Raw genomic sequence first — 26,459 nt, 5'->3', positions numbered from 1 at the left:
TAGAACATCGACAAGGAAGCAAGAAAGAAGAATGGTTGAAGTTGAAGCAAGGATCTCTCGCGCAATCTGTACAATCTGTGTCACCATTGCAGACTGCAGCAAGGTATTTTCTCTCCTTCCGTTCCATCTTTTTGATCAGTTGTGATGAATGAAATGGTCAGAGACTGAATCACTGAAATAAGGGTTTGGGTCATTTGCGAACTCTCACAACGAGTTAATCCCTATCATTAAGATTTTGGGTTTCTTAAAATCCTCATGTGTATGAAAGTTTGTGTTGTTTGCATGTGTATGCATATGGGATAATCGCGCGGAGAAATGGTCTGTTTGATTTTCTTTTGGGATTCTCAGTTGCAATTCACGCCCATCTGCATTTACTTCATCTCGGTTCATTATTTATTTGTTTTTGGTAATTTAATATTTGCTTTTCTCTTGCAACTCCATTGGTTATAGCTTGGCCTGATAGCTTTGTCGATCTAAAGACGCCATACCAGATGTCGATCTGGGTATCAGAATTGCGTTAAATTTTTTTTTATCTCCTCACAAGTCACACTCAGTTGTTATCCTAGGTTGATTTTGGGTTCTCTATATGGTTCTGCTACTTGATTCTTTGTCGATGACCCGTGCTTCCCGTCTTGTTCTCTTAATTTGTTCCCTAACTGCTAGATAGTAGAACCACTGAAACCGCCAGTTGTGGATTGGGTTCTTAATGCCTGATTTGATGTGATTCGTCAGACCTAAGATTTGGTTTTGGTTACATCTACAATGGCATCCCCCTTCCTCTTTCAGCTGTAAAGTTGTTGATTCTGGTTTCTTCTATTGCTTTATCTGAGGATGGAGGGCGTTTCTTGTTAGATTCCAGCCAACATAGTAGAAGCAACCTGTTTTGAGAATTGCTTATAGACTTGCTGGAAGTTGGCATATAACAAACTCAATTGGCCTAAAGGCTGAGTTTTATGCACTACTAAGCTTTAGTGATATTGGTTGGATTCAAGACAATGTGTGTGGCTGGGCGGGTATTGTTGGGAAAAGTAAGTTTCATGCTTGTACACAAATTGATGAAGATACTCGTTAGCAAGATATGTGCAAAACTAAAATATGTAGATAACCTGGATATTACCCAATTACAAAACTAAGTATAGACAAATTCTTCACCGTGCTGGTGGGATTACAATTCTCTCTGGTCAAAGCTAGTGGCTACTAAGTATCGAGCGAAACGCCTCATTCGTAAAGCACAATAACTCATCAAATTAACAGGTGCATTTACAAAATTTTATGGTGCTTTAACCTCAACAACAGCATGAAAATTTAGGAAAGCATGCTTTACCTTTCCTTCTTATCTGGCCTTGGAGAACTAAGTCACATCATCACCCTGCAAATGTGCAGTCAGCATACAAAGAACATAAAAGAAAGACCTTAGAAAACCTATTTCCACTGTCCTATCATTACTCTCCGCTCACAAGAATATGGAACCTGGATGGAACACGTAGGAAGAGCAAAGAGTACTATCGAAGAAAGGAGAAAGTATTTATCTTCAAACAACTGCCTCACCTTTTCTTAGTGCTGTCAACATTCAGCCTTAGCTGGTCAGACCTACTAAAATGACCAGATGACGTAAATCAGGATCTAAGGGCTAAGGGAATTGAGGTAATTTCCCTAGATTTAGGGTTCTCCAGGAAATTCCAGCAAAGAGGGTTGAAAATCCTAGGGTTTGCAGTGGTGTTTTCACACCCTGAAACTCTGCTACAATGTGCATGGGTTTTTGGCTTTTCGCAGAAATCAGAAATTAGGGTTTGAGGAAGGTTCGGCCAGGGTGGGTTAGGGCCTGTCCTTGCTGTTTCTGTAATTTCAGAACTAGGGTTCACTAATTCAGAGTTCTTAGGAGGTTTGAATTATCTAAATTTAGGGTTCCAGAATTTTTAAGAATTCTGCAGAATTTCTCAAGGAAGAAGATTAGGTGCATAATTTTTCTAGGTCAGCGAAAATAGGCTGAACTGGGAAAATAGCTTAGGAAATGTCTTCTAGGGCTAGGGGTGATCCTAGGAAAGGAGGAAAGAGGTCTATAGGAGCTGGGAAAAAGGACTTTACAGGCGGTGGGGTTTGCTGTAACAGAGGGGGAGGTAAAGAGTGAAGGTGCGATGGGGTTGGGGGGGTTTCTAGGTCTAGGCATGAGGGTAGATAGCAGGGAAGCCTACGGTGCAAGGGAGAGAGGTTTCTAGGATTGCACAGGAGAGGGGAAGGCTGGGGAAGGGCTGCGGACAAGGGGGAAGGCAGGGGAGGGGGTGGGGAAGCTGCTGTACTTACTTGGCTACTTTGATTGTATGCTTGAAATTTGCTGAATTCTTGAAGGATGCCTTGAAGATTGGATGCAGAAAATCAGAATGCTCAATTTGACAGCCACAGGGTCCCCCCCTAAAAGGAACCCTGCCACACCTTGGCAATAAACGCTCAAATTCTTTAATCAATCAAAACTGAAAATTTACATTGACTACCTGGCTATTTATAGCCTTTGCATTTTTTGAAACTAAATCAAACTCTACTCCTAACTGACTTCAACTTAGGTCCCTTATCTAACTAGGAACATTATCCAACTAACTCTATCCAGATAAGAAACCACTACACACTTAAATTGGGACTCTTAAGTCAGATTAAAATCCCAATAAAAGATAAAAAACCAAAGACCAATTCTAAACGAAAGAAGACTCTTGAAAGATAAGAACCAGATAGGAAAGAATCTTATGTTGTCTACAATTCAAATAAGACTTTAAAGTGGACTATAACTTACAAGTTACTAACCTTAAATGAAAAAATAAAAGCAGATACATAGCCCTTGGATCAAAGAGATTCCAAATAGACCCATATTGAACCCCAAAAGGGCTGAAAAAATGACCAAATACATCTGGGGTATTCAGCCAGCTTTGGATTGGGCCTAGGTGTCAACCTTGGTCACATCAGTAGGTCAACTTTGAACATACTGAATTCTTGATGCAACTTTCCATGGATAGGATCAACAAAGGGCTAATGCTGAACGAAACTTTTAAAATAACCAACTTATTGGAAATCAAGGTTAGAGTTATTGAAAATTGGAACTTAAGAATGGTGAAATTTGGTGCTGTAGTTTGATTGAATTTCAATGAAGGGGATGGGGCTGCGCTGCCAGAAGTAGGATAGTGTTAGGGCCCTGGGATGACAACAAGTGGAAGAAAGAGAGTGGGGAAGAGTCACCATAATTAACACATGGTGGGTTATAAATAATAGGGAATTGAGAGGAGAGGTAATAGGATGTTTTGTGTGGAGTTTGGGCAGTCTTTAGTTTCTTGCTGTGATTCTTGTTCAAGTTATTGAAACTTTAGTCCAGTAATTGATTCCTATTAGTATTTCTGCTCTTTGATACGTGTGTTCCTAACAATTCTTGACCAATTACTGTTCCAACTTCTACCTCAGATGCATGAGCTTGTGACTTAGTGAGAATGGAGGTTTGGAAGTCTTCACTTTCTCTTGCCTTGGCACTTTCTTGCTGTGATTCTTGTTCAAGTTATTGAAACTTTAGTCCAGTAATTGATTCCTATTAGTATTTCTGCTCTTTGATACGTGTGTTCCTAACAATTCTTGACCAAGTACTGTTCCAACTTCTACCTCAGATGCATGGGCTTGTGACTTAGTGAGAATGGAGGTTTGGAAGTCTTCACTTTCTCTTGCCTTGGCCCTCGTCCCATGTGGCAGTCACCTTCTTATTGCACCCTTGGATCTTCCTCACCTAATAAAAGCCAAAGTTCCAGTTGATTCCCAAGCTGGCGATGACTGCTGTGATTAGCAATAGTATGCAACCCATAATTGGTGCTTCTAGGGGTGAGTGGATTTGTCTTATTGTGTTCTCTCTTTCAATGTTTTGTGATTACATATCTATCTGTAATCATCAGGAAAGATTTTAACGGGAACTTATGGTGGTGTGACCTTCTTGCCGTCAGTTCTCTCCCCTCCTTTCTATTCCCTTTACAGCTATTCTTCTGTCTCTTTTCTTTTGTTTCTCTTTATTGTTCCTCTGTTTCAACTGTTGCATGAACTGATTTTACAAAACCAGCAAGTTGCTCTGTTCTGCACAATCCTGCAGACCCCTTATGCTAAGCTTTCATCTTCCTCATGGACCTCATCCCTTCCTCTTTTGCCTTAATAATATAAATGTGAGATCTCTTACCCTAGGGCCTAGGCCCTTAATTGTTGTAGTCTTCCCTATTGAGAGAATCAAATTTTGATCCCTACTGGACCTACTAGTAAAGTTAGATGGTTAGACCTGATCTTAGGTCAATATTTCTCTGTAGTTGCTAGTTCTTTCTTGTAGCTACTGCTCGTGTTGGGATACCCAACGTGAATAGCTCAAACTTTTCTTACTACGATGTGATAAGAACCTTCTATTCACTATGGAATTCAATGACAAAACCAGAAGAAATAACAAGATAAAGCTGGTTTTAATGGTGCCAGTCACCCCCAACACCTCATGATGCCCCTTAGCCTACGGCTGCCCTAACTCACTCACATAACGATTGATGCCTTTCCTCTCCTTTTCCCTTCTATTTATAATCCCCTCCCATTCCCTTAACCCTCTCTCTCCCCTTCACGTGGCTACCCCTAGGGTCCTATCATTCCTGCACCCTTAAATTTCACCTTGTCCTCAAGGTGAAGGAAAAAAATTGAAAGTTGGTCTTCACGTGCTTGCCACACAGCCAGGCCAATTCAGCAATATTCTCATAGACCCAACAGCAGGCCCATTTCCAAGGATGCAATTGACCAATGGTGTGCAACTTTTGATGCTTTGCATTCTCCATTGACACCTCGAATGAAAAATCAGAGATGCCACACTTCAGTTCCTCTCGAACAAGATGCCAAACAATAGAGACGGGTAGATGGGAGCCCAGGAGGCGCAATGCCGCCGTTACCAAAATGGGGTCACAAGAAGACCAAGAAGCGACACTTCATAAGTTATACCCGCCTGAAATCCAGCATAGAGGTAAGTTATTTCTGTCAATGATGTCATGGCACACGCAGAGATGGATTGCAGGTCCTCTAAGTCAAGCACTAGACCACAAAGAAGAAAAAGTGAATGGAACCCACTGTAGGACAGAGACCCCCAAGCAAAGCAAAGCACAAAAAAAAAAAAAAAAAATCGAGAAAAAAATGCTAAACAATGGTTTTTTTTGGCAGATTTTCCAATCCAAGTGTTGTTGGTGCAAGTCACACCCTTGCAAATATTGCCGGTGTTGGGAGAGCTAGTCGATTGGAAGCCCGAGTTGCACTAGATTTCAAACAAAGGAGGTGGGTTCCACTCACCGGTGTCGAATGCTGCTTCTCCGCCTTGGGATATTGCACAACCAGATCTGAAGGCTTTCTCAAGAGGGTGGTAGAAGATGGTGGTTTCCCTTGTTGTTTAGGACGTACCTCAATTTCTGCAGCCCCAACATCACCTCCTCTCTTTGCATCTCGGTTTGGAGAGGTTGAAGACGATGGCTCCCTCCTTTCTTGGCTTGGTTTGACCACTGGTTTGGTGACTCTTTGGTTCGAACTGGTCCTTGGGTTGAGCCTTGGTCTGTTTGAGTTATTTGGGCCCAAAGTAATAATAAGAGAAATTGGGTTTTGGGGTAACGAAATGGGCTAGACCCATAGTAGGTCTTTTGAAGTGGTTGGGCTCGAATACGTAAACCCAAGGGTAGAAAAGGATGGGCTGGATATCCAGTAATAGGACTAGCCTGAGCTGGTTAATAGAATGGTCTGGGCCCATAGTGTTGCTTTTGAATTGGTTAAGCCTAACCACTTAAAACCATGGGCTAAGAAAAATGGGTAGAAAATTGGGTTAATGAAATAGGATGGGCCTGAGGTGGGTCTTTTAAATGGGTGGTGTCTAAATACAAACTATGGGTTAAGAGAGATGGGTTGGGCGTTGGTTTGATGGAATGGATTGGGCTTTGGGTCCTGAAAATGGAATGGGCCTAAGATAATTCTTTGAATTGGTTAGGCATAAGCACTTAAAATCGTGGGTTAAGAAATATGGGTTGGATATTGGGTTAATAAAATAAGATGGGCTTGGGGTTAATGGAATGGTCTGGGCCCAAGGGGGTTTCTTGGGGAAACTAACGGCATAATCTTTGAATTTGGTTCTCTTGGGCCCTAAGTTTGATACTATGCATACCTGAGTTAGGGCCCAAATTATAAGATCCTTGGCCCTTGATTTGTGAACCAAACCCATGAACGGGTTTTGAGGTGAGCCAAACTGCCCCACAAATCCTCAAACTCCAACATCGTCTTTCTCCATTTTTTGCCAATAGAAACCTTAGCCGCCGCTTGGAGTTTTCCACTGAGTGCCTCTGGCCTCCTTCAATTCTTCTTCTTCTTGCAGACCTTTGATTTAGCGGCATGATTTCTCGCTGCTGCAACTTTAATCCGGTAGGCATTGATACCCGAACCTCTCCCTCTCTTCTTCTCTCTTCTCCATGCTTGGTGAGACTCATCCCCACCGACTGCAACTCCCGCCGCCTCTTCTTTCGATTTTACAGGGTGGTTTTGCGAATCTTTTCATCGAAAATTGACGCATATTCGATATGGGGAATCTTTGCATTCTTTCCATTACTGAGATCAGTAATTAGTGCCTCCTTGAAGTTCGCCCAAGTAAACTCTGGCCAAAATCTTTCGTATACCCAATCCAATGTGAATCCTTCGTAATGTTTAACAGCCACTGCAAGCGAATGTTCTTGCTCAATCTGATGTTGCCAACAGAAGAGCTCGACTTCAGTCAACCATTCCTGCGCTCGTTCTTTTCCGGAAAATAGCGACAATGCCATCTCACCTCCTTGGGATCGACATTGCTTTGGTACCATTTGATAAGAACTTTCTATTCACTATGGAATTCAATGACAAAACCAGAATAAATAACAAGATAGAGCTGATTTTAATGGTGCTAGTCACCCCCAACACCTCAGGGTGCCCCTTAGCCTATTGCTGCCCTAACTCACTCACATAACGATTGATGCCTTTCCTCTCCCTTTCCCTTCTATTTATAATCCCCTCCCATACCCTTAATCCTCTCTCTCCCCTCCACGTGGCTAACCCTAGGGTCCTATCACGATGTCTCAATCAGTTTGAGATGACAGAGATCTGGCGAGTTTGTTTATGTTTTGTTGAATGTCCCAGTGGGTAAATGGCCACAGTTGGCTCCCAACACTTCAAGGGAAGCTCATTTTAGGATTAATAATCTTGTTTGGTCCTCAATTAGAGGGGGGGGGGGGGGACTCAATTTCATATTTTGGATTTGCACAATTTTTTGGTGGGTAACAATGACAGTTACAACCCCTTTAAGTTGGCTGAATGACACTTAGAGCCCCTCTTAGGCTATTGACACCTAGTCCCCTGTCGCCTTTGGAAACATGACAATAAGGACCCTACTGTTAATGTTCCTACTTATGTTGTGCCTTTTCATTAAATTTCTTTTAGAAACCCCAAAATACCCTTAACTGATATTATCTTTCAGTGTCTGACTACCCTCAGTTTCCTTTTATTAATGCATAAAAGTTGTGGGGTGAAGGAATGCTCCCTTCACTCATCTTCTTGGTGGATAAGAAAGGATTTTTCCTGAGGACTACACTCTGGCTCATTGTCAAACTGAGACATGAAGATGGGATCTGGTTTCTTTCTCACATTCAAGTGGAGATGAGCAGAAGAATGCTTATCATATTCAAGTTACTCTTTTAATTAGTCCTTGTATGTATCTGAAAATGAAAGTTTGTCAGGAAGATGGGCCATACAGAATCTGAAATCTGAATGTCAAGTTTTTGATGAAGATGGGTCAGTATAGAATTTGTAAGTGGATTTGATGGGTTACTGAAGCTAATATCATGCTTTGATATGCCAAGTCCAAACTGTTTTCATCAGACGTCTTACCTGGACAAGGGCCCTGCAACACCATACGTGGACTGTATGACATTGAAGCAGCTGATTCTGATCCTGGTGCTACGATCAATAATTTTTTTTGTTTGACAACTGATGCAGATCCAGCACTGACAGTTGGCCGATTTTTTGGTTGATAGATATGAATGCTGGACCTTTGTTTAAAAGGTTAATGGGGTTATGAATGGGAGCAAAAGTTTGGTGTCTAGGCTAAGGATGAAAATAATTTAAATAATTTAAATTCTGCTTAATTTATAAAGGTAGAATAGTCTTTCATATGTTTTTATTTTAGTTTCAAGTGTCCTAGTCTAAATTAGTTTCTAATTTCGAGTTAGAGTCCAGCTTGGAGTCCAAATCAGCGCAGGACTCTTGCATACTATGTAAATAGACCTCTGCTTGATGGCAAGAGATCAGACTGAATATTGAATAAGAAAAGCTTCTGGCTGAGTGATTCATCTTGTGCTTGTTAGTAAGTCCTGGTTCTATCAATTGGAAATTGAAGATCCGTGCCTTAGAAGGTTCTAAAGGGGAAGTCAAGTGTAGACTCTTGCCACTGTTTGAAGATCAGAGTTCGTCCTTCATTCTCCATCTGAATATTCCATTCTCAAGGCTTCATTCAAGTATTATTGGTAGCCTACATCAATCTCGTTCTTGATGATTGAACAAGTTCAATTAGGGGCCATCTTTCCGGGATCTCAAAGAGTAAGGGTTAGAGTTTTAAGATTTTGGTGGAATATATTAGAAAATAGATTATGGTGGCTGGATAGTTTTTGACAGGTTTTAGTAATGGGGTGTATGGATGGATGGGGCAGGTTATTGAAATATGGCCATATGGGATGAAAAGGCATCACAATGGGGTGACACTTGGAGAAAACTTATGTAATGATACATGGGGATGATCCCTAAAGTTTTGGATTGTTATAATGGTCAGATTGTTGTAGATTTGAGTTTGAAAATGGAGAGAGAGAAAAAAAAGTAGGGTTTCGAAATTTAGAAGGTTAGAAGAAGAATTGAGGATGGGGATGATAAAGAAGCTTTTTATCTTGCAAGAAATTTGAGTAACAAGAAGTAGAAGAAATTGCACGAGTGAGAGAGAGCTCAGTCAAAACTCAAAATAAAACAAACTCAAAAATATCCAAGTAATCCACAATCAATGGAAATCTCTCTTCTGTCTGCTCCAATTCCAATGTGCTGAAACCAAAATTCTCAATTTTTCTTGGATAGTTGAGTAAGCCGTGAAAGAGCCCTTTCAAAGGTTGGTGCAAATAATGGATTTTTATTCTACATCTCCGAGCTATACATCATCGTCTAGATCTGGTCATTGAATCTGAGGGGGATGCATTTCATATATATTGATTACTCAAATTTCTAATTTGACTCATAAAAGGACTCCTAATCACTCTAAAAGACTGTAAATAAACTCAAAACAGAATTCTATCTAGTTATTAATTATCTTAATCTTAACTAAACACTAACTCAAATACTGAAATCCCGTGTATTGGCATTGCCCCCACTTTATGGGCTTATAAATTAGGCCCATTACATCAATAAACCCAAAAATAAGAAGCTCATTGTTTATAGGAGGCCAAAATAAAGTATTAAAGCCTAATTGACTCTTATGAAGATTCTTTAATACATTGCGTTTCCTATCACATTTCTGTTTTTCTTTAATTTTCTTGAATTTTTGGATTTGTCAGGACACTCAAAATTCAAGGTTAGATCTACGTCAATCTAACTGCTAGATCTACCCCACACTTTAGATGCCTCATGCCTCCAACACTGTTGACCTTAGATCCTAGTTTGACCCCATTCCTATTGTCCAATTTCAAGATATAGATATTTTCTTGAACTTTGGTACTCCCTAAAACCCCCCAAACAAGAACCCTTGTATCTTCCAATTATCCATTCTATCATACCTTTATGTCATTGCCTACAAATATAGATACTTTCTTGAATTTTGGTACTCCCTAAAACCCCTAACAAAAACCCTTGTAGTGAAAACATTTTTGTAACTCAAATGAGTGACGGCTGTATCCTTTTTGGGTATGAGAATTACCTTCAAAAATACATTTAAGGTCCGACAATTTAACTTGGATAGATCAGGACAATGATCACAAATAAAATAGATACATCCAAAAACATGGGGAGGCAAAGCAAACAAATAAACAAAGGGAAATAACATGGAGTTGGGAATACAGCTCTTCGGAAAGAGGAAGGGATTTGGTTGATTAGGTAACATCCAATTAGCATTTCTTCACCCCGAATGGGTTTAGGTACTCACATTTCAAATAATAGTAACCTCCATTGAATGACGTTCTTCCATTCTGCCACATCATTTTGTTGATGGGTGTCGGCAGACTAGGACTGGTGGAGAATCCTCTTATATATATGTTATGAAAGTCTGAAAGAGTGCAAGAAAAGTATTCTTTTGCATTATCATTGCGAAAAATCTTAACATTATTTCAAATCAGATTCATATTTCAACAATAAAAGCACAAAAAATATGAGATAATTTAGAACAAGATCTCATTAAATAAATCCAAGTGATTCTTGAATAATCGTTACTTAGGTAACTGAATATCGAAAACCAAAAGAGAATAAACAGGACACCGTCCCCAAACATCATAATGGACTAAAGCAAAGGGCTGGTCAAACCTATTCTTAAGACGAGGAGGATAGGTCACACGGTGGAGTTTCCCAAACTGATAGGACTTAAAGGTAAATTAGAAAGTGAATGAAAACAACTATTTAGCCATTTTAGATTATCTAGAAAGGATGACCAAATGACAATGAATTTGGTTAGGGTTGGCGATGCCAGAACGAGCCACAAAGGTGGAGTCTTCAATAGGTACAATCCCCTAGATTCTTAGCCTCTTTTGCGTTTCTGCTTCGTCAAAAGATCTTTCAAAGGCAATAGCCATGGAGAATAAGATGACAGAAAGCAATTGTTAGTAGTGAATTTATAAGCAGGAAACAAATTAAATGGGAAGTCAAGTAAATATAAAATGGAGGTAGGTGTAACTGTTCTTGTGCCTTTTAACATTGGCTTGGGACCCATTGGCTAGGGTGATTGTGGATGATGATGAGGGAAACGAAGAATAGATATAGGGACTACCTATCCTACCTATCATATGGTAATTCTCTCGAATTAGTGATCCAAAGGCGTGATGTGGATAGAAAACATGAGGTGGCATGACTTGTGTGGATGAAAGTAGCCATGGGTGGTTGTGCCTGTGCTTGTACCTAAAATTGTGTAAATCATAGGTAGTCGGCCTTTGACATCTTCATTGTCCTAACTTGGGCAATGTGGGGGTCGGGGCAGGCTTTGTCAAGCAGTACTGGCAATGGATGGTTGTGATGGTTTTCCTAAAGTGACGGCAAGTCTTAGGTTGTCTAGAACTATCATTAAGGGCTTGAGAGCAAGGTATGAGGTCTTACGAGATTTTGCCTTTTTGAAGGCTCGAGACGAGACTATGGTCGAGTCTCACAAAATACCCATCTCTATCGAGATCTTAGTCAAGTCGTGATGTCAGTTCGACTCGAGATCTCGGTCCAACCACCCTTTTAAGTGCCACAACTTGACCTTGACTTGTCTAGCCTCCTCTTGCCTCCCATCTCTTGACATCTTCCCAAGTTCATTTTTTTGCCAGATTGTCGCCTCCTTTCGTCGAGAACTTCCCTAAGCCACAATAGCTATTTATGGGCCGAAGCAAAAGTTGTGGAGGAAATCCGAGTCTCAAAGTGATATAAGGCCTCTACAGGCGGGGGCGTTGCTCCCTGCACAGCCACCGGTGCGGCCCTTGATCTCCAACCGCTCACCTGGGAGTGGGACCCCAATATGCATAAGGTGGAAGGTAGTTGGCAACAAAGTGTGAAGCATGAGCCATTCCCAACACTTTTGTTATGAACTTATGATTTATATTGAACTTATGATGGCTGTGTTATTGTATCCTCAAGAGTCAAGAGTGTGTTGTTCTATTGTACTCACGTGGATGGAATTTTGTTGATATTTAAGTTGTTTGATTGATTGATGTATCTCATCATTTGCATTTCATTTATATGTCCTAATGTTTCTATATTTTACGTTTTATAACCTTGCATGTTCATTCCTATAGCATTTCAGTTTTAAACTTAGGGTCTAGTTAGAACTCATACTTACGGTTGTTTTCTCACAAATCTAAGGTCAAAAGTGTGTTTAGCAGGCCTAAACTAGGCGAAATACCAACTTTGAGTCGAACTTGACCGAAGTTCACTTGAGTTGGATTGCGATAAATACCAGATCTCGAGCGAGATCTCGCTTTTTTTCTCAAGGGCGAGATTGCCTTGAGAGTGAGATCTTAGACCTTGCTTGAGAGCCAACATTCTTTCTAGAAACATTTCCACATTTATTTCCTGTGTTTTGTCCTTCTAAATGACCTCGACTGGGTTTAAAGGTTGTTAGTGCAGATTTATCTTTTGGTGTTGTGTCTAAAGAATTCTTCCTTGGTACCAGTAGAACCTTGTGAGTAAGTGTTAGCTGAAGTGGAAACTCAATCTTTCACAATATCTAGGTGAGTTGCAGGATCCACAATATTGTGAGCAATGGAATTAAATATATGTCCTATAATACGTGATTTAGTTACTGCCCATTTCGTATCTCCTTCTGCCATAGTTGTTAAGGCGTCGCCTAAGCGTTTGGGTGCCTCAAATCGGCGTTGCCTTATTTTCAGGCAATAAGGCGACCGCCTTGGGGTATGAGGCATCGCCTAGGTGTCTCCTCAGTCGCCTTATACCCCAAGGCGTCCGCTTTTTTTTTTTTTTTTTTAAATCACATGAAAGATGCCAAATCGAAGGCATATATTGAATTACTTATTAGATTCCGATTGTAAAGTATTTATTGTTTGAACCTATATGCATATTTATAATGACGCTACATGTGATCAAATGTTAAAATAAAAAAAAGAACAAACAAAATCGAAAGAGAATAAGTTCTTGACTCGAGTCTCACACTCTCACTCACTTTCACTCTAATTCCTAATCTCTTTCTCTCTTCCTCTCTTCTTCTCTTCCATTCCCGCGACGACACTCCGGCAAGCAGCGGCTAGCGACAGGCGACTTCTTCTCTTCCTTTCTTCCCGCGACTTTTTTATTTAGGACCTACCATGTGTGGTTTGTAGTATGTTGGATGACTTGAGGTAGGCTAATGTTAGTTTTTTTTATTATATATGATATGGTAGATTTATAATGAATTAGAGTGAATGAGATGTACACAAAAAATTTCATTTAAAATGCCTCAACCGCCTCAAAAGCTCCTCGGAGGGCGCCTTGTCGACTTATTGCCTCAACTAGCCTAAAACGCCTCGCATCGCCTCGTCGCTGTGACAACTATGCTTTCTGCGCAGTTTGAGTCAAGTGCTCTTGCTGTCCTGTCCAGTGAGAACAACTTCAACTATAGTCTTCCATTGGTGAAAATTAGAGGCACCCTCTAGTTGCTTTTCAGTAAAGTGATAGGAGGATGTGGGTATAACCTCAGTTGTATTAGATTTAGGTCTAGATATTTCTCTTATAATTCCAACAATTTGTACTGCCTCATCTCCCCCAAGGTTGGGGACAAATAATAAGAGTGGACAGCCATAAAAGGAGTAGAAAACTAGAACCGATCCACAAAACCAGAGAAAACCCTTGCTTTAAATAAAAAATACTGCCCCAAAACTGAACCCAAATGTCTAAAACAGAACCAGAAATTTCTACCCCGAAACTGAATGAGGAAAGTCTAAAACATAACCAAAAAAGTCTACCCGAAAACTGAAACTGAAAATAATTTAAACCAGACAAATTCCCTAAACAGAAATCAGAATTTTTTTTCCTTCTTTTTTTCTTTTTCTGAACCAGAATGGTTCCCAAAACAGAAACCCAAGCCAGAATAATCCCTAAACCAGAAATTTTAACTAAAAGTTACTCCACCACAGACTTGTAATGTTTAAAAGGGTGAACCCAGTGCCTTCCACATAACTGGAGTCTTGGGGGCATTTTTCTTGTGCAGCCTTACCTTGACAATTTTGGCTGAGAGGCTGTTTAGATACCCTTGTCGTCAGGCTAAACCTTGGTCCACTGACCACTGCGCCAAGGCCCACCCCTAATAGATTTATAATCTCTGGTTCAGAATAATCCCAAAATAGGTATCAGAACTAAGAGTATTATAATCAGAAATGATCCCAAAAAATCTGAACATGTTTAAATACTTGCACAACACGGTATCTAGGTGAGCTAAAAGATCCGCAATATTGTCAGACATGGAATTAAATATCTTTCCTAGATTATGTGCGTCAGTAATTACCTGATTCATATTGAGTCAAGTGGTCTTGTTGTCCCCATCCAGTGAGTACAACTTCAACTGTAGTTTTCTATTGGTTAGAATTAGAGGCACCTTCTAGCTTCTTTTCAGTCAAGCGGTTGGACGATGAGGATACAACTTTAGTAATAGCAGCTTTAGGATCTGATGTTTCTATATTTCCAATAATTTATACAGCCTCAGCTCCCCAAAAGTAAGACAAATACGAGTAGACAGCAATAAAGGAGATATTAAACCAGAACCAAAGACACCAAATCAGAGGATCCCTTGCTGTAAATCAGAAATATGGCACTAAAACTGAACCAGAAAATTTTAAAATAGAACCAGAAAAGTCTGCCCCAAATCTGAACCAGAAAAAAAAATTTAGACCAGAAAATTCCAATGATAGAATCTGAAATTTCCCCCCTTTTCCAACCAGAAAAATTCCCTAAAACAGAAACCCTTAAATTAGAACACTTCCCAAAACAGAATCTCAATCCAGAATAATTCCCAAACCAGAAAATTAATCTGCAACAGATTTATAATATCTGAATCAGAATAATGTTAAAATTGTTAACAGAATTGGAGTCTTATAACCTGAACTTATCCCCAAAAAATATCCTTTTTCTTGCAGTTTCAAGGGTTGGTTTCCCAAATGTAAAGTATAATTAATGGAAGCAAACAGTAAAGCAGGTATATTTTTTTAAGAATTCAGGATCTCATTTACCCAGAAAGAGAACAACCAAAATGGAGAGTATGTATGTCCAAACTTAGAAGAGAATAAACCCTCATAAATAGAAGAAAATGCAGCTTCTGTCCTCCCACGAAAAAATAAAAACCCAAAACAAAGGATTTTCTAAACAATTTGGGATTGAGTCCACTAAACAAACAACCCTAATTTTCAAAAAAAAGGAAATGACCTTTTAGGGAGACTGAAGCTTGTCCTTCAAAGCAGCGGAACTAGTTCTTTAGTTTACGCCTAACTAGTCTTAACTTCTCATTGAGAACTATAGCAATGGGTACTGCACCCTTCAGCTGATGGTCAAGGAGATCTTCAAGACTTGTCCAGCCGCAACGTCCTTTATTGGAGAAACAAAAACTTGAAGAAGAAGATTCACAGCTAGTATTTTATTGGACAAGCTTTGATATGATGCAAGCTGGGTTCAGATTTAAGAAGAGAACAAAGAGAGAAAAGGGAAAAAGATGTTTCATGACAAGCCTGTGGAGCTTCTCAGAATCGATGAGTAGTCCAAAGCAGTCTAGCCTTATTTATAGGAGAAAGAATGCAAAATTTAGTATTCCTAGGAACCCAAAATAAATTACAACTCAAAAAACAGAAGATAGGGTCCTACATAAAATCAAACTGCAGCCACTAATCTACTTCTCTTTTTTTTTTTGGTTGGGGGGTTGTTCCAAAACTGCCCCTTTGGCAGTTACCATGTGGTTACATGGTTAGGAGAGTTACACTCATATTATGCTTATAAGGCTTTTAAGCTATATAAATTGCCCCATCGTGCAAGAATAAATTCAGTTTGGCCATTGATAAAATTTCAGAGATAAGATTTAATTTTGAATTTGGTTTCCCTGGAGTGGAAGACTCGAGTTGGCGCTTCAAGTTCAAGCAACTGTTATTCTAGGTATTTCAAGTCCTAGGGGGATCAAGTTCTTTTCATGTTTAGTACCCTAGGTTGTGAATTAGCCCATCATATAACCACTTCATCCTTGGTTTACTGCAAGGTTAGGTGCAGATTAGATTATCACCCACCCTTCTTGACCCTTATTTTGATTTGCTTTGTTTCAAGGAGACACCCTCATCAATCCCTACATGTTGCCCATCCCTAGCAGCACCGAGACAGACTTTATGTACTGTTAAGGTTCAGATTTGGATGATCTTTTTAGGAAGCATTCACCCTTAGGACACCTCCCTTCTATCCAAGTTACAGCCCAAGAGTCCTCCTTAAGACCCTTTGACCTGGGGTTCTTTTCCTCAATTACCTCCTAACTTTTGGGAAACTTCCAAATCTATGAAATTCACATCATTCTAAATTGGAAAACCCAGAAAAAAACCTGTCACAATCTTTACCAGAAAGTCCTATTTATGGTTTATTTTTACTGATCCTGGTAGAATTGCTGCCCTGCTTGTTCCCTTCAACTAGGGCTGAATCGCTTCCTTCTCTTATATGATTTCTTTCTCCCTTCTTCCTCTAACCTTACTTTTCTCACTGTTAAGCCCACCATAGCGTAGCACTTGTCAAGTCTGCAGTAACTTGGTATTGGAGTTGTGGATCCCCATCCCATCAGTTTTCTTCTTCCTCATTTTTTTTTGTTGTACATAAAAAAACAGTAAATAAATTAAAAGACCTCTAGCTGCTGTTTCGAGTGACAACTCCACCCCTCTAACATCATTCCCCCCCCCCCCCCCCTAAAAAAGAAGAAGAAAGAGCCAAAAAGAGAAGTGGAAAACCAAGAAACAAGAGGTAGTGTGTGGGGAAAATAGAGAAGAAATAGAAGAAGAGAAGGAAGAGAGAAGCGATGGAAGAAGAAGAGGATAAGTGATTAGAAAAATCCTGTTGGTTCACACTTCCATTGCAGCGTGATTCTTCAGTTTCTAATGCGATCATCTTCCTCTTCTTTTTTTCCTCTAATTCTGTTAGGTTTGAACTCCAATTGAAGTCTACTGCTTTCAGTTTGGAGTAGGAGAGTCTAGATAACGACTTGGCAACATAGGAACCCTCTTTTTGCTGTTTTTAGTTTTTTTATTGTCATAGTTGTGCCTTCGTTCTTCTAATTTTATTTGTCACTCTTAGTTTACCCTCCTCTCTTTCTACATTTAAGTTCCATTGGTTTTCCAGTTCAACCTCAATATTCACAATTCTAAGTCTTTTATAGAGATCCCTTTATATATGATTCTGCCGTCTCCTAATAGAGTCTCACTTATATATATGAATCTGCCATTATTATCATGGAGATTGGCCAACTTGATTTACATCTTTTGATTACTGATGGATTCCATAAAATGTTATCCGGACTTTCTTCACTGATGACAGGTCTTCAGGAGATTGCCAGTAGTACTATTCACTTATATGATATGCTGTCAAGCATGCTACGATCATCAAAAGTAGAATTGGATATGGAAGAAAATGTTGGGAAAAAAAATGAACCAATGATCAAATTGATTTACGGAATACAATTGAAGTTGAAACTGAAGAATTGTTTGACAAGCTGATTTCGGTTGTGAAACACTGCCAATAGATTACCATTAAAGAGGTGTTAGTCAGTAATGACGATCAACCAATTGGTCAATGGGATGCTTTGGATAATCACCCCATCTAAGTTGATATTTGTGGATGCGGATTGCATAGTTCTGATTCTTTCACACAAAATTCATGAGTTTTGCTTTACACTAGCACAGTTGATGTAGAAACACAACTGCGGACCAACCCAAAGCCAATTGGCTTCCCAGATCAAGATGATCTGGTTCTTGTTTGAGTCATGGTTCTAGTATAATTTTAGGAAATATATTATCTGGGTACTGATGTCTTTGTCTATTTTATTCTATTTATTTTAGAAGTGAGATTCTTAAGATATTTTTTTGGGTGAATAATATATTAAATAACTGAAAGAGAACAAGAGAACATATACAAGAGGGGAAAAGAGGGGGGGGGGGGGAAGAGAACAATCAATTTGAAGATTGAAGAGGGGGAGAGAGGCTCCAAGAACTAACAATCAGCCTATTTCTTGGAGAATCAGCAATAGGGGGTGGGGAAGAGAACGAAGTCTCGTCGAAACATCAAAATAGATGGCATTCCAAATCAAATCACGGGATCGGGATTTGGAAGTCCATCTTCTCAGATTACGTTCCCACCAAAGATGGTGGATAGTGGCTGCAAAGACAAGCTTACCCACATGGTCACAGATAGTGGCACCTGCAAAGTTTCTCAAGATCCATTTCCATTCTCGTTCAAAGCCAAAAGGGCGTCGCGATCTAGGCCAAATAGTGGCAAGGGCTAGGATCCAAACAGAGCGGGATAGCGGGCAACCAAAGAAGAGATGGTCCAGGTCCTCTGAACAGTTCCAGCAAGTGGCACAGTTGGGGCTAACAGGAATGTGGCGGCTAATGAGAAAAGCTTGGGTAGGAAGAGCAAGGTTAAGGGCTCTCCAAAGGGTGAGGGAGTGGCGAGGGATGTGGCCTTTAAACCAAACAAGCTTACACCATGGGACCGGGGGTGAAGGGGTTCTGAGGAGGTTCCAGGCTGAGGCAATGGTGAATGGGTTAGAGGGGCATTGAAGCTAGGTGATACGGTCCTCAGAGAGGGAAAGGAGGGGGGGGGGAGGGGAGGTCCAAACCTGTGTGAGACAGGGGTGAGGGATGGTAGTCCAAGACCCAGAGGAAATGAAAGTGGAGAGGGGGGTGGATTTAGGGATACGAGAGTCATACACAGTTCTGGGACCAAGAAGAGTGAACAAGATACCCATCGGATGCCAAGGATCAAGCCAGAAAGAGGTTGAGAGACCAGTAGAAATCTGGATAGAAATTGCAGAGATAGCGCGGTCCCGGAGAAGCAGGAGCTTCCTCCAGATCCAGGAGGGGTTAGCAGGGAGGGAGACAGTCCAAAGGCAGTCATTCTTTAGAAGGTATGAATAGACCCAAGAGACCCAAATGGAATCATGTTTAGAGGCAATTTTCCAGATGAGTTTCATAAGGCACGCCATATTCATGTTAGAAATACGACGGATACCCAGACCTCCTTCAGAATAGGGCAGGCAAATAGCTTTCCAAGGTATGGGATGGAGGAAGCGGGGATCTCTTGGCCTTTCCAGAGGAAAGCGCAGAAGATAGATTCCAGAGAGCGGATAGTGGATTTGGGAAAGGAAAAGATACCACACCAATAAAGATAGGAGGATTGAAGGACAGAGCGGATGAGCACCACTCTCCCAGCAAAAGAAAGAAGTTTACTCTTCTAGAGTTGGAGCTTTTTCCGAATGTGGTCAAGCATGGGGGAGCAGTGATGGCGAGTTAGCCTACCAGGGATGAGGGGAAGGCCAAGATAGGTGACAGGGAAAGAGCTAAGGGAAAACCCCGTAAGTAGGAGGAGAGAGGCACGGGTAGAGTCCGGGATACCAGAGAGAAAGATAGTAGACTTCTCAAAATTGACTCTGAGACCGGAGAGAGATTCAAAGAGAGAGAGAGTGGACAGAATAGATGAGATAGAGGAATGGTCAGCCTTAGAGAAAATCATGAGATCATCTGCGAAGGCCAAGTGGGTGAGTTTCAAGGATCGACTCGTAGGAATCGGAGAGATGAGCATTTGATCAGTTTTGGATTGAAGGAGGTGGGAAAGAACCTTGAGGCCTAAGGTGAAAAGATGAGGAGAGAGGGGACATCCTTGACGGATCCCGACTCAAGAAGCAAAAAAACCCGCAGGGGAGCCATTAGTGATTACAGAGAAATGGAGGGTGGAGATGCAGGTCTCAATCCAATGGATGAAGGGTGGGGGGAAACCCATAGCCGATAGAACTTCACTAATAAAGTCCCAACGGATAGAGTCAAAAGCTTTGTGGAGATCAACTTTCATGAGGGCAGCAGGAGAATGGGCAGATCTGTCAAAACCTCGAATAATCCCAGCACAAAGGAGGATATTGTCAGAAATGCTGCGGCCAACAATGGAAGCGGATTGGTTAGGACTCACAAGAGAGGGAATAACAGACTTTAATCGATTGGCCAAGACCTTGGTGATGAATTTATAGAGGAGCTTACAGAGAGAAATTGGACGGAAGTCCGAAAGGGAGGAGGCAACTGGCTTTTTGGGGATGAGACAGAGAAACGTATTGTTGATGGATGAGAGCTGGGAAGGATTAAGGAAAAAGCTACGGATAGCATGAATGAGATCAGCTTCAATGAAGTCCCAGGTGGCTAGAAATAATCCCATACTAAAGCCATCCGGGCCAGGCGCTCTATTAGCTTTATGGGAATGGATGGCAGCACGGATTTCCTCGGGGGGGGGGATAGAGCAAAGGGAAGACAAGATGGATGGGTCGATGAATTTGTTAAGGATATTTGGTTTGTAGTTATTCTTGGTTTCTTAATTTGAAATTTTGAATTAGGTCCTAACTATGGAGTTAGTCTTATTCTAGAGTCTTTTACATTTCTGTATATTAATGATGTGATCGTTCCATTGTTAACCAGAGCAAAAGGATTTGAACTGAGTCTATGAATTTGATAGCTTGTTGGGCTGTTTACGTGTGTCCTCTTCTTCCACCTGCCTTTTCTGATTTCCTCCCTTCTTTTTCTCATTCCCCTGCTTTTCTTTCTGTTAATCCCTCCATAGTACCCCTTCTGAGGTTTGCATTAGTATCCTTCTCACCTTTTCTTTTTCTTCCTTGTCTCTGTCCCTTGCTGTTTCTCCTTTTTCTGGTGATCACAGCAGGTTCTCTCTTGACTATTGTTATCTTCCTCCACCCTCTTCGTTTTCTTCTGAGATTTTGTGCTAAGATAAACCTACCCTTAGCAATATACCTGAAGGATTCATAAATAAATCTTTCCCTGTTCTGAGATTTGAACGGCGGAAAAAACCTGCTTTGAGGAGTTATCCAGATCCGGTTTCAGTTCTCCTCAGCTCCTCTTCTGCTAGCTTATTTCAACCACTGACTTTTGTATTCGAGAGACCTAAGGGTGTAGCTGGAACCTCTGAATTTTGGAGCAGAATACCTTCAGACTAGAGAAATCCAGTACAGGACTGAACCCCTGTTTTCATCTCAAGGTTGAAGAAGATCCAGCGTTCCTCCTTTCTCACAGCTTCCATTTTAGTGAGTTTGTATTCACTTTCCATGAATCCCCCTTCCTTTTGTACTTCTGTTTGTCCTTGTTCTTTTTATTCCAAGTCTGCCCCTCCACATATTGTATGTTACCTTTCCCTTTTATATTTTGTTTCCATCTATTTACAGAATTGCCATTCCAATTGTAAAGTTCAGTTTAATTACATTTGCTGTCATGTTATAATTTTCAGCCTATTTATAGTTCTGCCATTATTTATATAAATCTTCATATTCACATATTTGCCACTTTTGCCTGTGAATTGAGATATTTAACAGCTGGGTAGCCTGCAAGCGAAGCATAAAGGATAAACCAGCCTGGTTCCACATCAAGCATCAAAATCTCCCCCGATTGAGATTTTGAAATGAATGCCAGTATGAGGTGTCAAACTATAACTCGTCTTGACCATCTTGAAAAGATTTCTATTGACATTTTCAAATTTCAAATTAATCTGACTTTGAGATATCCGACCATAACGTGCCTTGACCAGCTCAAGTTTGTCAAGATCTACTTAGATCTACTTAGATTAATCAATTCCTGAAGTTGAGGATGATTGGTCTTCAAACAAGGGAGCTCGATCACCTTGAAGCATTGCTGGTTTTTCCGCCTTTCTTTAGTAATGGTGGTAGAAGACAACTCTCATGCTTGCTTTTAATCTCTGTTATTCCTTGATTCCCAGTATACACCATTCCCCATCGCTTTTAACCTTTACGTCCTTGTTTGCCCCTTCTCATTCTGTAAGTTCTCTTCCTACTTCTTTATCTTTTGTTCATCTTAATACCCTTTCAGGATCCCATCTATTTACAGTTCTGCCATTCTTCTTTAAAACTTCAAAATTACAGTTTGACACCAAGCTCTTGATTTGATTAGTTGATTACTCATGTTGCCTATATTGATTCTGGAATAGGGTTTCCAAGCCCTGAGATCTCTATCAAGATCTTCACCTCTTTTGTTTATTTATTTATTTATTTATTTTTATATTGGAGGTTGCATGAAAGAATTTTCTTAATCTCCGTAGCCATATAGGTGTGAACCTAATTTAGAAGAAGATCAATTCTTTTATTTACAGTTAAGGCCAGACCTTTTCATAATTGTCTAGGAAGAACTTGCTCCCAGTTGTTTATCTATAATTCCAGGATTACATTAGCTTGTCTTGTGAATTTTGTGCATCAGTACAAGATGAAACATGCAATATGCTGTTGAGGTTTTGTTTTTGCCAATTTCATCTGATTGTATTTACCTTCTCATGAGAGATCAATATGTATTGTATGATTAAACTTTAGGGTATTCATTACATTGGAAGTCTGGGCGTGAGGTTTAACTTGTTCTTATTTCTTTTACTTTATGGCTTATTGGGTATCATGGAGCTCTTATACTCCCTTCCCTTTTTCTCCCTTTTCTCAAGGCTTTGGTAATGGATTTGTTGTTCACACAAAAGAATAATAAAACATAACAATAATAAAAGATATGGTGTTGTGGAGTTGTATTTGCATTGATGGTCAATCATTTGCTCCTTATGATTAACCAAGTTTCAGCTTTGGTGCACAGGATTTTTCTTACAGCCACTCCAGGTTTCGCACTTGGAACCTCACTTCTTTTTTTGACTAAATTGCACATCTTGGCCCTTGTGCTAATGGGAATTGTGAAGGTCCACCACTGGATAGCTGTGGATGGTAGCAATTCCGGACACACTTCTCACTTCCCGAGTTTAGATGGCCCGGGGAGAGAAGGCAAAGAAGTTTCAGGCATGGACTCAGGAGATGATTCTGATGACTGCGAAATTGCAGAAGTGGGATGTGAGATGGGAACACTTGACAGTGAAATGTGTAGCATTCCTTATGAACTGTATGATCTGCCAGATTTGAAGGAAATACTATCTTTAGAAACATGGAATTCCTGCTTAACAGATGATGAAAGGTTCTCCCTCTCCGCATATCTCCCAGATATGGATCAGCAGACTTTTTGGTTGACCATGAAGGATTTACTTGCTGGTAATGAAATGTTCTTTGGCAGTCCATTGGCAGAATTTTTTGAAAGATTGAGAAGTGGTTTCTATCCACCGAAAGTGACTCATTTCAGAGAAGGTCTACAGTTCCTACAAAGGAGAACATATTATCATTTCTTGAAATCATATCACGAAAGTATGTGTCAGACATTTTTAGACATGAAGAAGGTGTGGAACCTATGCCAACCTAGCATAAATGTCGAAGACAGAATCCATATATGGAGGACGAGGAAGAATGATATAGGCATGGATCCATTTGATCTTAATGCATATCCTCTGGATGGAGATCTTTTAAGCAAGGAGGTCAGCACAAAAACAAAAGTTTGCCGTTTGCCAAAGAAAAAGTACGTAGACAGTAAAGGGTCAACTACCCATCATTTGCCACCTGTTTCAAATGGAATGAAACTAGTTGTTGGTTCAAACACTAGTGCAAGGGGGGTTCTGAAAATAAAGCCTGTTGGGATGAATTCCTTCCAAACTCAACTTCCAAAATCAGTGTTTAGTGATAGTTGGACACAGGGTAGGTCTGCACCAAAGGGGGTGTTGAAAATCGTACCTAAAGGTGTTTCTGGTGGACAGGAACAACTGAGAAGAATGCCTATGCAAGTGGAACCCAGTCAATTGGTTGAACCTCCAATGTTGCAGACGTCAAGATTGTCTCCTTCAACAGCATCCTTGTATCGATGGGACACGGGGGAACATGATGAGGAGTCACCATTACATCATCAAACAGTCTGTGGCAGAAATGCTTATAGAAATCCTGAGCTGCCTGATTGCATAGCTGATCAGGAGAGAGTCGAATTTCTTAGTAATACCATTGGATCAAGCAGAAATATAGAAAGCTCCATCAGAAAGCCAAAGAGAGTAAAGGATCAAACATATGATGCCATCACTGATTTACAAGAACCCAAATTGTTTGGGGGGGATTCTCTCCCTTGGAACAGTGATGAAGGTAGCCCCAGAGGAGCCCATCGGTTGTCAAGGAATCCTATGGACCTAAAGAGGTATAGTTGTGAAGGTGAAGCCCCTTGGCAGAATTTTGGGCGGGAAAGTATAGAATCTTCCCATAGTTCTCTGGAACCGTACACATTTTCAGCTGAATATTACCCAGGGAAACGGCATATGCCACCTTTGCAACAGGAACATATCACTATGTATCCAAGATTTTCAGAGGTGGTTTCCAGGCCCCTGGATGTTAGCTTTAGGGAGGGTGAAATGTTGAAAACCTCTTTGGATCGATCGAAGAGGCATCGAGATGCTGGTGTTGGAGGATCACATAAACCACATGATCCACTAACGACTTCTGAGGGTTTCCGAGATGGTGTTATGTTCCCCATAACATACAAACGAAGAAAAGCTCAAACAAAGCTCAACTCATTGGATCTTGTTAAGCCACCGACTGCGGGTGCTGATCTGAAATCTACAACATTGAAGGAAGCGAACCACCATATTGGGGATAATGCAAAGGCTGTAAAGATAAAGTTTAGGAACTGGAAAGATAAATCCGGGGACTGAATAGGAGCCTGGCTAAAGCATGGTTCCCCATCTGCATGAAAAGAAAAAGAAATATATATGAGGATGTGAAGGCTTGACCAAATGGCGTCTCCTACTGAATGGTGGACATTTCAGTTGAAGATGGCTCTTATGCATTTCCTGTGTTTGAGAAGTTCCTTGAGGGTCGATATAGGCACGGGACTCTGATCTGAAATCTGTTTTGGGGCCCCTCTGGCTACTGATGAGTCCAGAAATCTTTGATTGAATCAATGGGTATGTGGTTCAGCTGCACTGGAAACCTGGCTAGATGGATTTGAAAGTCGAGCCATTTATACTTATGCTGGAATACTGACGTACTGTGGCTGTTAAATATTGTTATTATTATCATTATTATTTTCTATACTCTGCTGTCCTTTTAGAATGATTCTGTAATTTGCTTGGGTTTCCATATCTACCTAGATTTGGCAGCATCATGGAGAAAACTAGGTGCCTCTTTTTTCTTGAATTCTCCTTGTAAGCTATGTTAGCATTCTCTTGTAGTTCATGATTTCATGCTTCATTGTCAGTTAAATCAATGTATATTGGCTAAATGAAGAAATTTCCTTGTTTTTCTAGCTAGGACTAGTTTTAGTCCGGGTCGTTGTTAGCATGGATGCATCAGTCTCTGTGACCCTTTCTGTTTCCAGGCTTTTTTTTAACTAACCCACTTGACTACTGCTGTCACAATTACCTCCATGTTTCTCATAGGAAGTTCTTGACATCCCTGGAAATCACCACTGGAGCTCCATTTTTGCAACCCCTATGGTAACATCTTTCCTTTACGCTCCAGCTGCAGTTCCTACTTCCTAATTCTAGGGGGATGACTCTGTTTTTCTCTGGGTATGAGGATCAAAGAGGGAGGATTTGCTGAAATATGAGCAAATCATTAAGTTGTTATTAGTTTCAATTTGTGGATGCCCATAACCGTTCAGCAAGAAGGGTACAGATTTTATCTCTCCTAGTCACAAGATTCAACTTTTTTCCAAGTAGTACGTTCCAAAAGTTTCTAGAAATTGAACCTAGCAAATAAAAACACACTAAATAAGCATGGAAAATGACTGATTGGATTAAGATGTTTTTACTTGTAAAAGGAACTTTCCAAACAGATAACCTAACAGAAACATGATCAACAATGCCCTAGCAGATCTTTTTAGATTTTGATCTAGAATGCAGATTTCAGACTACTGAGTCTTGGTTGCAGGTGTTCGGATGTTTTGTTTCCAAAGTATTATTCTTAGGTTTTTTGGTTGAACATTTATCACATCTCTTGTTCATTGATAGATCATATTAAGGATACATGGAGTATGTTAACTAATGAATTTTGTTCATTAGCATATCTTACTTGTAAGCCCAAAATGGCAAATCAAATTGATCAGAAAGTGTTCCACACTCTCGGCTTCCTCTGTTTCAACAGTAATGCCAAATGAGAGGTTGTTGATGGTGGGTGGTGGTTGACTCCAGGAGGTGGCGGTCGAAGGAAGGTTTGGGTAGAAAATTCTAAATGAATCAAAAAAGGGCTAAGGAGAACCTCCTTCCCTGAAAAAGGAAAACTAAACTTTGAGGGGGTGGTTAGGTACAAAACCAATACTTCAAAGTAGAAGGTCAGAGTTCTAGTATTCTCTGAGAAGCCCCTCTTTGTATTATGTAATATTCTCTTTTCCAATATGTAAAATCATTTATTCCATGTTTGCTTGCTTGCTGATCATACTTTCCCCTCTGCCTCTCCTTTTTCTTTTTTTTTTTCAAATTATTTAAAAAAATAGATGATGCCTTCCTTGGCTCACCATCTTTTCTTTCCGGCTCCCACTCCCAAACCATGAAACCAACAGCGGCACAGCGCCCAGAAACAAAATTTTGTCTTTCTTTTC

General features: G+C 40.4%; 1 protein-coding gene across 1 annotated transcript; it reads left to right on the top strand.

Annotated features, from left to right (window-relative positions):
• On the top strand, positions 1–25,519 carry LOC148999547 (uncharacterized). Its single transcript, XM_089139030.1, has 2 exons — positions 1–103; positions 22,602–25,519. The coding sequence occupies exon 2, from the start codon at positions 22,687–22,689 to the stop codon at positions 24,571–24,573; it is 1,887 nt and encodes a 628-aa protein (XP_088995156.1). The 5' UTR covers positions 1–103; positions 22,602–22,686; the 3' UTR covers positions 24,574–25,519.
• The last annotated feature ends 940 nt before the right edge of the window (positions 25,520–26,459 follow it).

Source organism: Hakea prostrata, chromosome 11 (genome assembly GCF_041222555.1).
Source record: "Hakea prostrata isolate BN-2017 chromosome 11, UWA_Hpros_2, whole genome shotgun sequence".
Lineage (NCBI taxonomy): Eukaryota > Viridiplantae > Streptophyta > Magnoliopsida > Proteales > Proteaceae > Hakea > Hakea prostrata.
The sequence above is the reverse complement of the archived record's forward strand: the minus strand, read 5'-3'. Positions and strand labels throughout refer to the sequence as shown.